We start from the raw sequence: 17,029 nt of genomic DNA on the forward strand, positions 1-17,029 counted from the left end.
TACTTAATGCAGGGCCTACTATGCTCAAGTTATGATGTGTGCGCGTTTTAGGACTTTCATATATAGTAGGTCACACACACACACACACACAAAATACATTAACCAAAATTTGACAACTATGCAAAATTGTGTGAAATCAGCATCTAAATTATATGTCTATTACACACAAACACATACACACAAACACATACACACAAACACATACACACAAACACAAACACACTAATACATAAACATATATACACACAGAAACATAAATACATACACAGAAACCTATAGATACACTCACAGATACCCACAAATATAATAATATATTCCCACAAACACACGAACATATACGCGCCAACACATGGACATATACGGAAAAACAAATAAACAGACACATACACACAGACACATGAATATATACACACAAACACATGCGGGCGAATAGTTTAGTTGGCAAATCGTCTTAAGGACGAACTGTAAAGATGAGGACAAATCATCTTAAGAGAGAAAAGTCAATGGCATTCGTAATGTTTGCGGTTATAATTTCAATTTATAATATCTAACCAATCTAACCCATATCTAATTTATTCTGCCATTTGGTACTGTGTTACTATGTTGCGTTTTGTGGTGTTACATTATATTTGTAGGATGCTGCATTATATATGTAAGGTGTTTCATTATAATTGTATGGTGTTGTATGGTGTTGTTGTATATTGTATTTGTATGTTAGTGTTTTGTTTATTATTGTGTTAAATTTATATGGTGTTTTATTGTATTCGTGTGGAGTTGTATTGCAATGCATTCCCGCGCATCGAGGGTTTGTACAAACAAAACAATGTTAGATTACATTCTTCTGTTGCTCGGAAGCGTGTGATGATGCATAATATAATATTTAGAAATTATCGACCAAAATTCTGTTTGTTTCGAACACATTCGACCAGCAAGACATTTATTTGTTAGATTGTCGCTATTGCAAATTTCAAAAAAATAATCTTTTTTAACTTTAAAATTACTAAAATCATTGAATACACGTTAAAGATGTAAAAAGTTTTTAAAATAAAATTCAAGTTTTTAACTTACAAATTCAAATAATTATATTACATTTTCAAAAGATTTTAAAGGATTTTTAGACAAACTGGTTGAGCACGATTTCTCGGATTAAAACGTTGCATCGGTTGGATTTTGTTCAAGCGCTACTTCGAATTGGATTTCAATTGGGAAAAAATTTATCAAACTATAACTTAGGATTTAAAAAAACTTCGAGCAAGAGAGTGCAAATTGACCAAAAGTTGGAAATCATCACAACTGGAGTTTTCAATCAAAAATTTACTGCTAGTCTTTTGGTAGGTTACTGCTAGACCATTGTTAAACCACTGCTAGACCATTGCCAGACCACAGGTAAACCACTGCTAGACCCTTTTGGACCACTGCTAGACCACTACTAGATAGACAATAAATAATAATACACTTATACTTGGTCACTTGACTTTTTACAGTAAAAATGTTTTTATATTCGCCTAATTATAAAACCATTATTGTTTATCATTTTGACTTTGAAAAAGTGACCATTTAGAAAAATTATTTCATAAAATTCAATCCCTCATAAATTAAAACCAAAAAAACGCACCAACCCCTCGTCAGTTGTAATCTGTTCCAGTGTTGCAAGTACTTGCTTCTATCTGCCAATTATCATCATGAGATCTTACATAGAAATTTAAACCAATAAGCGTTATTAACATTAATAATGAAAAGAAACTCTTTCATTTCGTCTAAAATAATTAATAACATGAAAATAGTCTATGATACAATTGGAATGAGTACATCAAAAAATAACATAATAATAATAATTATTATTATTATTTATGTCGTTATAAAAACATTAACTGTCATGAATTAAATTAATAAAATGCTAAAAATTGATTAATAGGTTAGTTACAAAGAAAAGTCTTCTTACATCTGTTGGAGTTCTTGATAGAGGCTGCCTGTTGGATAGCTACGTACAAGTTGTTTTTATTTTTTTATTATTCATTTATTCTTCTTTAAATTTCAAATAAATGTAAATTTAATTTATTTTATGTTACAATTTTTGAAAATGGAACAAGCATTATATCACGAACAAATTTATTTCTTGGTAACTTTCCAATGTGTACTTAATAAAACGTACACAAACTATGAGGCCAATGTCGTTCGCTTTGTGTGTGCATGTGTGCAGATGATGATGCAGGAAGTGCTTGTGAAAAGGGTTCACGTGGAGAGGGTACATGTGGAGAGATGATGAAGGTGGGGAGTTACATGCGGGGAGATGATGATGGAGGAAGTGCTTGTGGTGGGAGATACATGGATGAGAGATGATGATGGCGGGGAGGCACATGTGGGAAGATGATGATGGAGACAGAGAACTATTAAGAAGTGCTCTTCAGACGAATGTGTACAATGGAACTGAACGAACACTCCAATACGTAGCACTCCAACTTATTTACACACATTCTTTCTTCTCCACAAATTCGTGCAAGCACACACTCCACATATCGAGATCGATGCAAGCACATTGCATACAAAAACGTCCAACTATCAATACTAATTTTTTTTGGGAAACTTTTGATTAAAAAAACGTGCTGTCAATATTAAAGAAGTTCATTTGACAAATTAATTGCGTTGGTTTAATATTATTATTGTATATCCTGCTGTTTTAACGAACAAATTAAATTTCATGATAATCAGAAAACCATTTAGTATCAACTATCAAACTTATTATTATTCGTTAACATCAGCTTTCAAGGTTTAGAGTTGCAATGATTATTTGCCGAAATGTTGTTGTGATTGTAATGATCATTTTTGTAAGATTTTAAGATAAGTTAGGAGCTAAACATTGACAAGCATACTTTTAAAAGGACGTAAAGACAAAAATAATTAAAATCATGAATGTATAAATAATATGAAACCAAAAAATTGAAAGCAGCTGAATTTAAATATAAATTTGGTGATAAACAGATTTGAAAAGATAAACTCCAGCAGGCAACAAACCCGCAACAATGATGAGCAACGAAGTGCATCACACCAGATACACACAACAGTTTATTATTGCATCTCCTGGGAGGTGCCTCATTTTAAAGATAATGGTGTTCGGGGATGAATATTACTTCGCGTTTTCATTTGGAGTCAATAATTTATTCAATCATTTATTATTAACTTAACTAGATTTTTGTATTTCATAACACCTTTTTTTTATTTTTCTCACATTTTCTACAAAAATCATTGCATTTCAGTTCAGCAGTACACAAATTTGTTCATTTGTTTGAACTTTTTCAGTCTTTCCCATGCCTGGTGACTTGATTTTTAGAGTAACAAATTAATTGAGCCTCAGCACTCCCTCTTGCATGTGCCTCTGATTTGGAAATACATTTTCTTATTTTATTTGAAACAATTCGCTCAAATTTGATTATAACGAACATTCATAAGTTTGCGAGAAAATGAATGCTTATTTTTATTTATTTGTTTGTTTGTCTGTCTATTTATTCATTTATTCATTTATGTATTTCTTTATTTTTTAACAAGTGTAATTGTGTCCGCCAACAAGCTAAGCAAAAATATAAATTATGCTTCAAGGAACATGCACGTATAAAAAAATTTTAAAATATTAATGAAAGAATGCATTAAATGGCACATTTGGTTAAAAAAAATTTTTGAAGGTAGACAGTGTTTTTTATATTCTCCAAGCTGTCTTAAAAAAATCTTGCATATAATATTGCTTATAAATCGGCGTTTAAAATCGTAAAGTAATGGTGTTAAGTCGGTCCCGACCGCTTAACTGGTTCAAATGCTGTGGCATGTTTAACTGCTTGTGCGCGCGTGTGTATGTTGTGCTGGTGGGTGTGACGTAGATGCTCAATATTTCCCTATTAATAAGGATTAAAGGTTAAAAATTACTCTCTCTTTTGCGCTTGCTCCAGAGGTTTCAACGACAAACACACACAGCGTATATGAATACGCGTGCAAACCACGCATCGTACACATTGCATATGATAGGCGGAAATCTCTTTGTATTAGAACCCAGTCATTGAAACAGCAAAACTAGACGCCTTTAACCATTGAGCCATCTTTAATACTTTAATATGGTGCAGGTACTACTAAGGGTCATATTGTAAACAGCTGTGATGGTCAGAGCAGCACAAAAATTTAAAAAACAACTTATGGGAATCTGCATATAACTTTATATGGATAGGGTTTACGGAAAAAACTCGCATTAAAAATGTTTGTACATACTTCTGACAACGTATTCCAGCATTTTGACGTTGTTTGCAGTGTCATCAATCAGCGAGGAGTTCAGGTGAAGCATCTGTGGCTGCATTTCTTTGAGGAAGAAAATTTTCGTATCGTTCACTTTTAGTTGCTCGTTGTTGTTATTATTAGCAATTTTATTATTGTTATTATTGAGATGCATTTTCTTTAATGTTCTCTTTTTCAATTTTTGACCAAACTTATTGATGTCGTGAACGAGAACCCACTTCTTACTGGAGATGCCACGTCCCAGATCATCCTTAGTAATCCTGCCGTAGCGAGGCATCAGACTGAGGAGGTAGCCCCCTTTCAGAACTCTTTCCACTTCAACCATACCCATCATCTTCTTTCTTCCAATTTCTTCCTTTTTTCTCATCAGATTGACATTTCCATCTGAGTCAATTAACTTGGGATTTCCGTAAAACAATGTAAAGTATTCTGACTCGTTTGTACTAGAATCTACCACCTCGTTGTCGTTCGAGTAATTTTTTGTTAAAATATTTTGAGCATCGTTTATGATTTTGTTTTTGTCATCCAATTTAACGATCGTCCCGATAAAGATGACGTCTGATGATTTCACTCTTCTCTCCAGCAGATCTTCATGAAAAACTAACAAAGTTGAATTGTTTGCATCGTTACTTCTCTTAGCTGCATGACCGGTTCTTGGGTTGTAACTGGCATCCAACGACAAAACCCCGTTACCGTTGATTGAGACGGAGACAAACAAAAACAAAAGAGAAAATATTTCCAACATGCTTTTAAGTTTTTTAATTTTTATAACTTCTCTTTCATCTTGATAAAATTTTTGAATTAGTTATAGAAACCACATTAACAAAGGGAAACAAAACATTCCATTCTGACATAAATGTTTAAATGACATCACATCACAGCAAACTACTCCAGAACTTATATAGGCTTCCTGGCGAACGGGCCAGATTTATAAAGATTATACATCATGCAAGCAGGCTATTGGTGTGTGTCATATCTTTGTATTTCGTGCAACATCAAATAGACACTGGAAGACGTTGATCTTGCATGTGCCACCCAATTAGTACATTTTTTTTTTATTACTATGAAATGTAATAATCAAAAATAAAAATGCTATTAAGCACAAATTAAGTCATATCATATTAAAATAAATTAGTTGCAAACCCAAAAAATTGAAACTTGAACAAATACGTCGTACATTAAAAAATATTGGCGAGTTAGCATATCAACACTGGTAGACACTGGAAGACGTTCTTGTTCATTATTTCTTCATTCTTTCTTATTACCTAACCCCCCGGATGACAGCCTGAAAAACTAAGCCTATGATTCCATGCGAGGACATCTTTACGACAGCCTATATATATATTTATATCAATAAATAAATATATATTATATATATATATATATATATATATATATATATAAAGGCTACTGACGAGTCTCGTGAGAGACGAAACGTACGTCTGGCCTACGGTGGGTAGTGGTTTACCAATAATACCTCTTGCGACTGAATGGGTTCTTAAGCCTTATAACAACGCGATGTTGTTCCTACCTATTGGTCGCGACACCTCAATTTTCCTTTCTTGGTTACAATAATAGAGTTGTGTTATCTTAAACCTTATTCGGCAGGCTACTGGCGAGTCTCGTGAGAGATGAAACGTGAGAGACGACACTGGCCTATGGCGGGTAGTGGTTGTAAAATTGTGTCTATGCAACACACCAGATACACAAACCGGCAACAATGATGATATTCAAATAAACGTTCAACAAAGTTTGCGTTTGAAGTAGTTGTGTTCATCTATCGGAAATCTTAAACCTACGGATAAACGAACTCTTGACTCTCGTTGGCATCTACAACACGGTGTTGGAGATATAGAGATTATTGAAGCTATAACATCGGTGTTGGTAGATACGAGATCAAGGAGGAGTCACAACAGTGGTGTCAGAAGTGGGCCCTTCAATGTTACAGGGTAGTGGCAACTCAAATCCAACCTGCGCCTCAAAGCGGCAGAGAAGTGGCAACAGCTAAATGACCCTTGTTGGCAAGTGTTTCCAACCTAAATGACAAGTCATTATCCTATGACGAATCCTGGCTCGGACGTGTCCCAGCATAAAAATGGTCGCGCAAACTGTCGAGGCACTCTAGCAGTTGCGAAGATTGGGTTAATAGGCCTACACCTATCCCAACACCAAATAAATTGTTTTGATAAATTATTTTTGTGTTGTTGTCAAGAATTTGGCAGGTTACCGGAGCTGCATGTTGTGATTGTGTGAATTTATACGATATTGTATAAAATATGGCCTCCTTCAAACATATGTATATATATATATATATATACATATATACATATATATATATATATATATATAGTAATTTATGAAATCTACCAAATTCCTACCGCTGGATAGTTTTTTTTATCACCTTTCTCAATATTTCTAACTGAATTTTTGCCGTCATTATTTATTTTATTAAAGTTAGAATAATAAATATACAGTTTTCCAATTCATTCTCGAGTGTACAGGACCTCTTTCGATCTTTCAATCATTTTCAGCACTTGTTGCAGTTTAATTTGAAATTGCATTTAAGCAGAAAAGTAATCAGTCTAATGTCAAATGTCTCAAAAACGTTTTTTGTGTGTAAAAAACCATAAAGATTTGCATTTTGACGCTACCTTGTTCAAACATCTCACTTCAAGTTAAGGAATAAGTTTTTTTATCTCTTAGCTTAGCCACTATTAAAAATACGTAACCAGTTGATTTAAAGAAAATTGATGGAATCAGCTGTGAAGTTCTCTACGGATGTTTGAATCACCTTTTCTACATCAAAACAATAACATTTTATTTTATTATATTTATTCGCGTTATTTCAGTAGTTTCAAACAGATGTTAAAATGCGCTTAGTTGTTAAAATAAAGGTAACAAAATATTTCAAATTTATATTAAATTGAAAAAATGTGATAAAAATTTACAATTTCAAAATGTTATGTTGTCGCAATGTTCAATATTGTCTAACGATAATATTGAAATTAAACGTTTTGGTAACGGTAGGTGAGAAATTAAGTCAACAATGGATCTGCCCTTGTTCAATTTCAGTAAATGACCTCGAACAGTCAACATGCAACTTGTAAGCAAAGTCGGTGGCTGGTGACAGAGATGGGATATAAATTTTATTTTTTCCAAGTACATCAATCCAGCTGTTGTGTTTTTGTAATTTTTTAAGCAATTTTCAGCAACGTTTATAAGTGTTTCCTCCCACCATTTTATATTTCTTGATAAATTAATTCCACAATAAGAAATTATGAACATTAATTTAATGAATTCAACCACATCAGAACATCTGGCATATGCAGCCTGTAAAGCTTTAATGTTTCTAAAGATAGAACCGTGCTTGAGCAACATGCAAGTACTTCTAACATCAACGAGACTGATTGATATCGTCAACGCCGTTCTACCTTTATAATCGATGCGGTCTATCGTGCAGCCAGCAAATAAAAGATCTTCAACTTGTTTGTGGGATTTGTTGAGGACAGCCCTCATGAGTAAAGTCTCCCCATTCCACGGATCTTCTTCGTCCAGGTGAGCCGTCTGCTTCAACGGCACAATGGGGCGGCAGGCTTGCTGGATTTCTATTGATCCATTTGTGTCTGTGGAGTCATTTTTATTCACATTATATTTAATGGTGTTTTCGTTATTATTATTGTTAATGGTATTATTAGTATTGTTATTATTAATGCTGTTGTTATTGGAGAGTTCCACTCTGTTGATGTTATTAATAACATTAATGTAATTATCGTTAGCGTCACATATTTGTTTACAGTTAGCATTTGAATTCAACAATCCAATTTTTGTATCATAGAAATAGCCTCCTGAATTTCTACATGATTTGTTTTTATTTTTAGCTTGATTATACTGAAAAGCATTCAATGTAGTTTTGCCTTTAGATCTTATTTTTTTCTTCACTAAATTAACAAAACTGCGCTTCTTCTTCGTGGTCTCTACTTTTACGGGTTGGGTTTTTTGCACATCTGCACGGTGTTTCAACATATTCCTGTCACATTGAAAAATAAAAGAGCTTGCATTTTTTAAAGAATTTTCGCTAAAAGCCCTTTCATGACACTCTTCAGAACTACTAGTTGAAGTTATATTATCGAAGTCGAATTGAATATTTTGCACCGAAGACGACAGATGACTGTTAAAACGATTTTTTGAGTTTGACGTCATGTTCAAACTTCTTCCGTTACGATTCGCTTCACTAACTTGCGGTTGAGTTAACTTATCGAGTGCTTTCGTTATTGGGAAATATGTAGATTTGTCAACGCTCGTTTCAGACGTTTTATTTGTAGGCTTGTATTTATTTGTTGTCGATTCAAAACTGAAAACTGTTTCAATCAAGGGATCTCTTTTGACATTATTTTTCAGATTAAACTTTAACAAATTTTCACATCCATTTTTTCCATCATCAGTATAATTTATTCTAGGGTTTCCGGTTGTTTTCGCACATGCTGAGTTTGTAATTCTCAAAAAGTAATTCTGTGAATAAGTTTCACCTGTTATCGGCTCCATATATTTTTCCATAATGGAATCTTTTCGTTCTATTTCACCGGGGAACAAAGCCTTCTTTACTTTATGCGGATTTTTGATAAAATTTTGTTCCAAGGAATTGGTTAAAGCAGAATGAATCATGAGATCTGACGGGTCCAAGGAACAGGCTGAATTATTCTTTCTCTCTCTAGTAGAAACTCTATCTAAGATTTGCATTATTTTTTCACCGGTTACATGATCGTTGTTATAAGAACTTGACTGGTCAAAAGAAGATTTGACGTTCTTTTCGTCTTTTATGTTCACAGAGATCGGAGATGATTTAGTGTGTGTTTGCGTGTTTTGTTTTATGTCGCATTTTTTATTACACGACCGCTTAAACGATAGGTGATATTTTTTATTCCACCGAGATATTTTTTTTCTGGATGAAGTTTTACGACGCTTTTTCCAGTGCCTATCAACTGGAATTTCAATATAATTTTTAAAACCGAAATATTCACGTCTCTTTGCCACGTTCTTGCATTTATTATTTATTGTTTTCCGATTGTTGCTGTCATTTCCCTCTTGCAAAACCGTCGATTGATTCGGCGATGTTGTTGTTTTTTTTGCTGATGTTTGCCGGTTTAGACGACTCTCAAAATCTGAATTTAAAGGCTGTAATTCAAAACTATCAATTGTTTTTGAATTCTTTTGTAGCACGTTATATTCCGAAATAATTTTTTTCTCAGTTTTATGGAAATTTTTTATTAAATTTTTCGAATCATTTTCGTCATTTTTACTTTTCGTTATTTCATTTTTTAACACCACTGAAACAACAATAATTTTATTGTCTTTTTTGCAACACTTATCGATGGAATTCTCCAAATTACTACCACTATTATCTTTTTTTATTTTAACAGATTCTATAATAATATCATCATCTTTTTCTAAACTATTTTCTGATGATTTCTTCTTGTGGATTTTCTCATTTATTTCGTCATCTTCCAACGAAATCAATTTTGAAATAATTTTATAAGCATTTTTCAAAGACTTTTCTTTAGATCGTTTTAATTCGTTCTTTTGATTTCCTTCATTTAATCTGTCAATTTCAAACAAATCCGATTCAAAAATACACTTTTTATCATTTTCAGAACAATCTTCAGCTGATTTTTTTAATTCATTTTTGTCTTTCTTGCAGTTTACAATTTTAAGGCTGTTTTTGCATTTTTCATTTTCTAAAGCCGATTCTGTTGAAACTAAAAATTTTTTCTTTTCTTTTATCTTCCTTATATCTCCATATGAACATGCATCGTATTCATTTTTCCTGTCACCGTTTAAAGGATTGAATGAAGTTTGTACGCACCGACTGACCAGCAATTTTTTAATCGAATTTTCATAATCGCTATCAAAAAAGTTGTCTTTGTTTTGCTTAGACATTGGCAGTTGAGTTCTCGTTTCAACATCTGCCAGACGACACGCCGCTAGCGATTCATTGATCAAGTTGGTTAAACCAACATCGCTCGTATCGTAATGCTGTTTGCAACTGTTCAAAATATTGCGGCTACAATTTTTTGACGTTTCTAATTTTTTATTGTAGGTTTCCCAACAATCATTATTTAAAAAATTAGACGTTTTGGAATCATCCGTTAATTTATAAAAATTTGCAGAAGCCATACTTTGAGTCACTTCATTATCTGCAAATTTTGTTGGGCCTGAATAACAACTTTGCTCGGGTAACAACTTGGAAAAAATATTATTGGTATCACGACGACCCAGAAATGTAATTTTGGAATCAAAAGTCTCATTATTTTTTGACGATTTGCTGGCTGAAAAATTGTTTGCATTAGAAACGCCAGTGCTCAAATTTTCATCATTTGTATTGACAGATGAACTAATGTGATTCTCGTTAGAAACACCAAGCCTGCAAGAATTTCGTCCTGAACAGGCAACGTCGTTGTTCGGCCTCGATTCGTTAAATGACTGTAGAGAAGAAAACCTGGTATTCAAAACGTCTCCAATGATATCTCGGTTGATGTTGATGTCTTTCCTGAAAGCAGCACCCAACGTGTTTCTTTGAGGAATTTGAAAACTTTGCGAGCTACGATCTGAATATAAACTTGTATTTAGCATTGTTTTAACTAATTCGCCAGTATTGATATTTTCTAAATTTTCTTTTTGACTCGCCATACTGCCACTTTGTTTGTTTATATTATTCATATACTCGTACAATTTGACATTATGGCCAAAATTATTATTAAATTGACTGCAACTGCCCTGGTTTTGATGATTCTCAACGTTGTTGGCCGGCGGAGAAACATAAGGGGAACGTGTTCCTGTGACTTTTTCTATCATATTTAGATCTGGAATGAAGTTGTTATGCTGACCTGATGTAAACGAAGTAGTGTTATTGTATACGTTCAAACTGTTATTAGCACCACTAAATTCATTTAACTGCGCTTTCGGTAAATGCGCCAAAACCAACTGCGTTACAAAATCGACAAAAATATTTTCAGTTTCATTGTTTGCTGCACAATTTTGTTCAACATTTTTTGAAACTTGATGCATAGAATCGCCCAACAAAGTGCTTTTTTTCAACTCTTCCAGCAAAGAAATCAATTTCTTAATATTATCCTCTTCGCTATCATTTTTTCTAGATTTTTCCGTTTTTCCAATCTCATTATTAAAACTTATTATTTTTTTGTTTTTTTCTTGTAACTTGTCAGCGTTATTTAATTTTGGAATAGTATCTTTAATAGTGAAAAATTGCAACAACTCGGTAGAAATGCATTTTCTGCTGGTAATTGACGTTTTTATTGGTTGTCTATTTTTATGAAAGCAAGAAAGCGAGACAGAAGGTTTAGAAGAGGAAATGAATGTTGTGGCCGTTGTTTCGTCTTCCTCTTTATCATAACTCGTTGTTCCTGAACTTTCTTCAGAAGTTTCGCTACTGCTGTCACTGCAATCGGATGAGCTTGTTGTCTCTTCGCTATCAGATGAACTTGACATTTCCAATCAAATTATTTTTGCAGTTTCAATTTTTTTTATTTTTGTTACGAAATTTCTTTAAATGATTTTTACATCGATCCATGAATCCAGTCCCAATCTAAAATTATAATTAAAAAATAAATTTATATTACTGCAAAAATTTCAATTAAATTTTAACGATAACAAAAAACAAAACGATATTTAGACGTTGTAATACATTTTATCCCTTATCAACACTAAGAGAAACTAAATGAAAGCTTGCGAAACATTTTTCATACTGCAACTATGGCAGGATAACAGCGAATTAGTAATGATCCGAAAATTAAAGAATAATCAAAAACACATATTAACTGAGTTGTGTTTTCAGATTCTTGAGGTTGTTTAACTAAGCAACACCATGGCAACAAATCATCTTGTTTCATCTACAAACATTTTATACATTCAGTTTTTGTTGCCCTGGCGATCAATGAAATATAAGGGTTCATGTATTTCAGGCTACCAAATACAATCTCTCTTAACGCTCTTTACTGCATGTTATATTTTGTTCTTTATCAACAAGAGCTTACGGTGGTTTTCAACAGTGCAACAATCCGATCATATATCGCCTTGTTAATTCTTTTGTATATCTGTAAGTTGTTGTTGTTATATTATATATATATATATATATATATATATATATATATATTTATATATACCTTTAGTTTAGGAAATGGTCATGCATAACTTAACACATTGTTTATTTGTGCATATGTTGTTTTGTTTATTTGTGACGTTTTAGAAATTAATATTAATCATTCTCTGTTGAGACATTATTTAATTTTCTTGATCATTTATCCATAAATTTTTTGCTAATGTAACTAATTCTACAAGTGCGTCATTTGTGGACCAATCGTAAACATTTTGTAACGCCACTTCCTGTTATTTTCATAACGCTATGCAATGTTCTTCTGCTCGGTACGTAACTACCGCTACTACTGCATACCACAGATGTCTCGGCGTAACATCTGCGGACGTTACTACATCGAGACATATGTGCTACATACACACTCTGTCAAATATTCTTAAGCAATCTACGACTTATTTTTAGGGGGAAGAACCATATTATTGTTTTTTATTATTTTCGTTATATTAGCTATTATTATTGTTGTTGTTATTATTATTATTATATTGTTATTATTATTATTATTATTATTATTGTTGTTGTTGTTATCATTATTATTATTAAAGTAATAAACGACAGTTAGTTGAAGATACAGATTACTAATAGCCACTTGAAAGCAGGTCAGAGGATGTCGTCAATCAGTTGATAAATCCGAGTATTATAATTTTATTGATAGCCAAATAATAAATATATTGAAATATTGAATGTTTATAATCTAATATCAAGTATCCGTTTCCATTCTCCACTACTGTTATCCATATTTTTTAAAATTTTTGTCCTAATTAAAAAAGTCACTAATTGCACATTTTTGTAATTTGGTTGGCTCAGGCGGGTAGGATACCGCATCTTGCAATGCTGTAGCGAATACTTTCTTTGATAAAAAGGTTACAGTTCTATTTCACTCTTTCTTTGTGAAACTCAGTGAGTGTGTGTTGTGTGTGTGTGCGCGTGCGTGCGTGTATGTGTGTGTGTGTGTGTGTGTGTGTGTGTGTGTGTGTGTGTGTGTGTGTGTGTGTGTGTGTGGCTCTATAGGGAGTAAGTATTTTAAAAAAGCAACAATTATTGAAAATCTATGATGAACAATTTCAATAACCATATTACAATATCAATGTTTACTGGTAACTTAACTGAAAAAATTGAAGCAAACCTCTATTCAATCATCTAAGAAAAACTTTCAGAGCTTGTCATAAAAAAAAACCAAACAGGGTTGTTTTGGTAGAATAATAGAGTTTGTAACTAAAAAGCTGACTGAGTTATTGTTATATATTAATTATAATTTTAATTCATAGATAAATCATAAAAACATTAGTAGAATCAAAAACATATTTAAGCAGGTTATAAAATGAGATAGCCCCGCATATAAATCTTTAATTTACCTGTTATAGGTATATATATATAAACTCTCTCTCTCTTTTTCTCTCTTTCTATATATATATATATATTTATATATATACAAAGGGAGGCCTCTTTACCAACATACAGCACTTTCTTATGGGTTGAAGCTGAGATAGGCAAAGAACCTCAATTTTTTCAACTTTTAATTATTTTCGATAATGTTGATTTTATTTTTTTAAATTTAAACCAAATGAAAATTATTAATTATCACATTAAATAAAAATTTAAAAAAAACTAAAATTTTGTTACAAATTGTAATGACTGAAAAATTGTTGTTAATGGTGTAATTTGAAGCTTTTTTACTTTTCGTTCTTGTTTTGTTAATTTTTCTGACTGAATAAACTCTTTCAATAAATGTTTAAATTTTTATATTGTCATTTGTTTTTCAGTTTTTGTATATTTACTAATTCTCGTGTCAGATACAATAATTTAGTTTTTAAGTAAATTTTAGTTTTGTAGCTATACAGACATGCCTACCAGTAGCATTAAAATTGCATTCAATGATTAATTTATTTTAATTTTAAATAGAAATAAGAAACTTTCTGATGCATCTTTTCACAAGTTTATTTCCAAATTTAACTTCACACTAAAATAAATGTAACAACTATCCCTATACTCACTGAATAGAACTATTTTGTTTACAATTACATATATTTTATTTTATAGACTATTATATTTATATTTTTATAATCATTATAATAATGCTCTCATGAATTACCATTTTATTATTAAAAGCAATACTTAAGAAATGCACAAGTTTCTGTAAGTTTATAAAATTTCAGATTTCCTCAAAATGTAGAAATGCGAAACGATTGGATTTAGTAAGTGCATCAGATAGGAAATAAATGATTTCAAATGGCTTCCATCAAAAAATGCAAGAATGCTGAAGGAAACATTCCCATGTTTTCAAGTTAGTTATATTTATATGTCATCAGTTACACAAGGAAGCAATTCACATCATCATTGTACATAGCAACATTCTTATCTATACAAAAAATATAAAATGCATTCAACAATATTATCCAAGTATTTTATTAAAACTTAGAAAGGGCATAATGACATTGTGAATAATAAACCCTGCTTAGGACTGGGATCATCATCATCATACCAATCACCATTACAAGTAGAGTCAATTTTATATTAATGCTTAACAAGTTAATTAAATTGGCATAATCAAGTTTTTTTTATATGAAATACACATCAAGTTTTTAATGAAACAAATAAATTAACAGAAAAATTTCTGGAAAAGTTTAAAAAAATTAGAACATATGACTCTGATCAAAATTCATTCGTGTTGACACTGCATTTGTATGGATGGGCCTAAGGCATATGATTATCTTTGGACAAATGGTCTACATCTTCCTCAAACTAGGACATTAAGAAAGTAATCTTGTCATACCTGTTCAATAATTTTAATAAGATTGTTTTAAATAACTATTCTCAATGTCATTTTATTAACACTACATTAAAAGGTGGCTACAAAACATTGATGGTAAGTAAGCCTGGGGTGATTTCTACAAACCTTATTGACTAATGGTGATGGGGATCTTCTGGAACTGTAGGATCATGACATTCAATCTAGTCATGGATTGAGAAATCACTCATTGTCCTTGATATGTTTGATAACAAACATTTATTACAATATAAGAATGAAAAAAAGATGTAGGTGTAAGGCAAAATCTTACAGGAACTATTATTTTTAGCAACTTATGATTTATTTTTTATTTATGACTATTTATTTTCAATGATACCAATATTTTTAATTATTATTATCCAAATCATATAGGTGCCTGTATAAATTAATTTGATTGTGGCTATTTATATGCTTAATCATTTTATTTACTTGCCATAGGTATGCGCAGCATTTAGTAAATTAATGATAATTAATAACACAACATTCTAACTGCAATTTCTACTAACCTCATTGGTTATGGTGATGGGGATACTTTAAAACTGAATGATTATGATCTAACAAGTCATGGATGATGAATCACTGGAATCACACATTATCTTTAATAAATTTAATACAACAACAACACACGTTTAGACGACATTTTCCCCGAGATAGGGGGTTGCCGTTTGGCTACCTATGATGAAACCAAAATACCCCTCGATGCCATTCAGATACTGAGGGCCATTGTCACTTCTGTCATCATAAGTAATTTATTTGGCTAATTTTTACGCAGGACGCCCTTCCTTACGCAACCACAGTTATAAGCGGTGGGCCTAGTCTTTGATGATCCAACATCACTCACAAGGCAGTGAGGGTCAGTTTAATGTCATAACCAGGACATTGTCATAACCAGGACATCTTTAATAAATTTAATAACAACATGTAATATAATTTAAGAATGAGGAATATTTTATAAAACATTAAATGAAAAAAAATTTAGTTTGAATCACTCATATCATGATAAATAAATTTTAATTAAATTGCAATATTAGCTTGAGGAGCTTGAAGCATGAATTAAACAAAATTGTTTATTTTATAAAATTGATTGATAAGTTGTTTAATATATTTATTTAATTTAGTATATTCTTTATTCCCAGGCCTAAGCATTTTAAGTAAAAATTTTACAACCAATCAAGCAATAGGATTTAGGATTTTAGGAACAAGTGCTGTTAGTGTAGTAGTTGTAGTATGTAGTAGTGTAGTGGTTGGTAGTCTCTAGTAGTCTAATGATTAGTGCTATCTGTTATTTATTTTAATTAGAATTAGTAGTTTAGTTTTAGCTTAATTATTAGAGTTTAGTAATTTAATTACTAATTAGTCGTCGTTAATGTTACGTTACCCTTACCGGTTACACACAGTTAATCGTTAACGAGTCAAGTGTTAGAATAGTTCACAAAAAATTTTTTTAATTTAAAATGCAAAAACCGTCATACAGCAATATCTATCCTAAAACAGCATCTAGTATCACCTTTCAAAACATTTTAAATAAAAGCAATATTCCGAAATTAGTAAATAAACGATCATAATTTTAGACTTGGGCGATAAAAAATCACCCTCCAATTCCCCTCCGGAAGTAAGCTCCTTGCTCGACCGTCAAAAATGAGCGAAGGCCGTTATATTTATTCTAATTATATGTATGTATATATATATATATATAGAAAGTGAGAGAGAAAGAGACATAAAAAAAAACCACATGTATATTATATACCTTATATCTCTGATATATCTTTTATGTTACATTTCCATTTGGGGTTTCTGGCTTA

At 31.7% G+C, this 17,029-nt stretch overlaps 2 protein-coding genes across 2 annotated transcripts; both read right to left on the minus strand.

Moving 5' to 3' along the window:
* Positions 1–3,293: 3,293 nt before the first annotated feature.
* On the minus strand, positions 3,294–5,020 carry HELRODRAFT_179455 (hypothetical protein; the record flags this gene model as incomplete). The annotated part of the gene is made up of 2 exons (XM_009028294.1): positions 3,294–3,373; positions 4,252–5,020. The coding sequence occupies 2 exons, from the start codon at positions 5,018–5,020 to the stop codon at positions 3,294–3,296; spliced, it is 849 nt and encodes a 282-aa protein (XP_009026542.1).
* A 2,070-nt stretch (positions 5,021–7,090) lies between these two features.
* On the minus strand, positions 7,091–11,778 carry HELRODRAFT_193572 (hypothetical protein; the record flags this gene model as incomplete). The annotated part of the gene is made up of 1 exon (XM_009028295.1): positions 7,091–11,778. The coding sequence occupies one exon, from the start codon at positions 11,776–11,778 to the stop codon at positions 7,228–7,230; it is 4,551 nt and encodes a 1,516-aa protein (XP_009026543.1). The 3' UTR covers positions 7,091–7,227.
* Between the last annotated feature and the right edge of the window lie 5,251 nt (positions 11,779–17,029).

This window comes from Helobdella robusta, assembly GCF_000326865.2.
Source record: "Helobdella robusta unplaced genomic scaffold HELROscaffold_54, whole genome shotgun sequence".
Taxonomy (NCBI): domain Eukaryota; kingdom Metazoa; phylum Annelida; class Clitellata; order Rhynchobdellida; family Glossiphoniidae; genus Helobdella; species Helobdella robusta.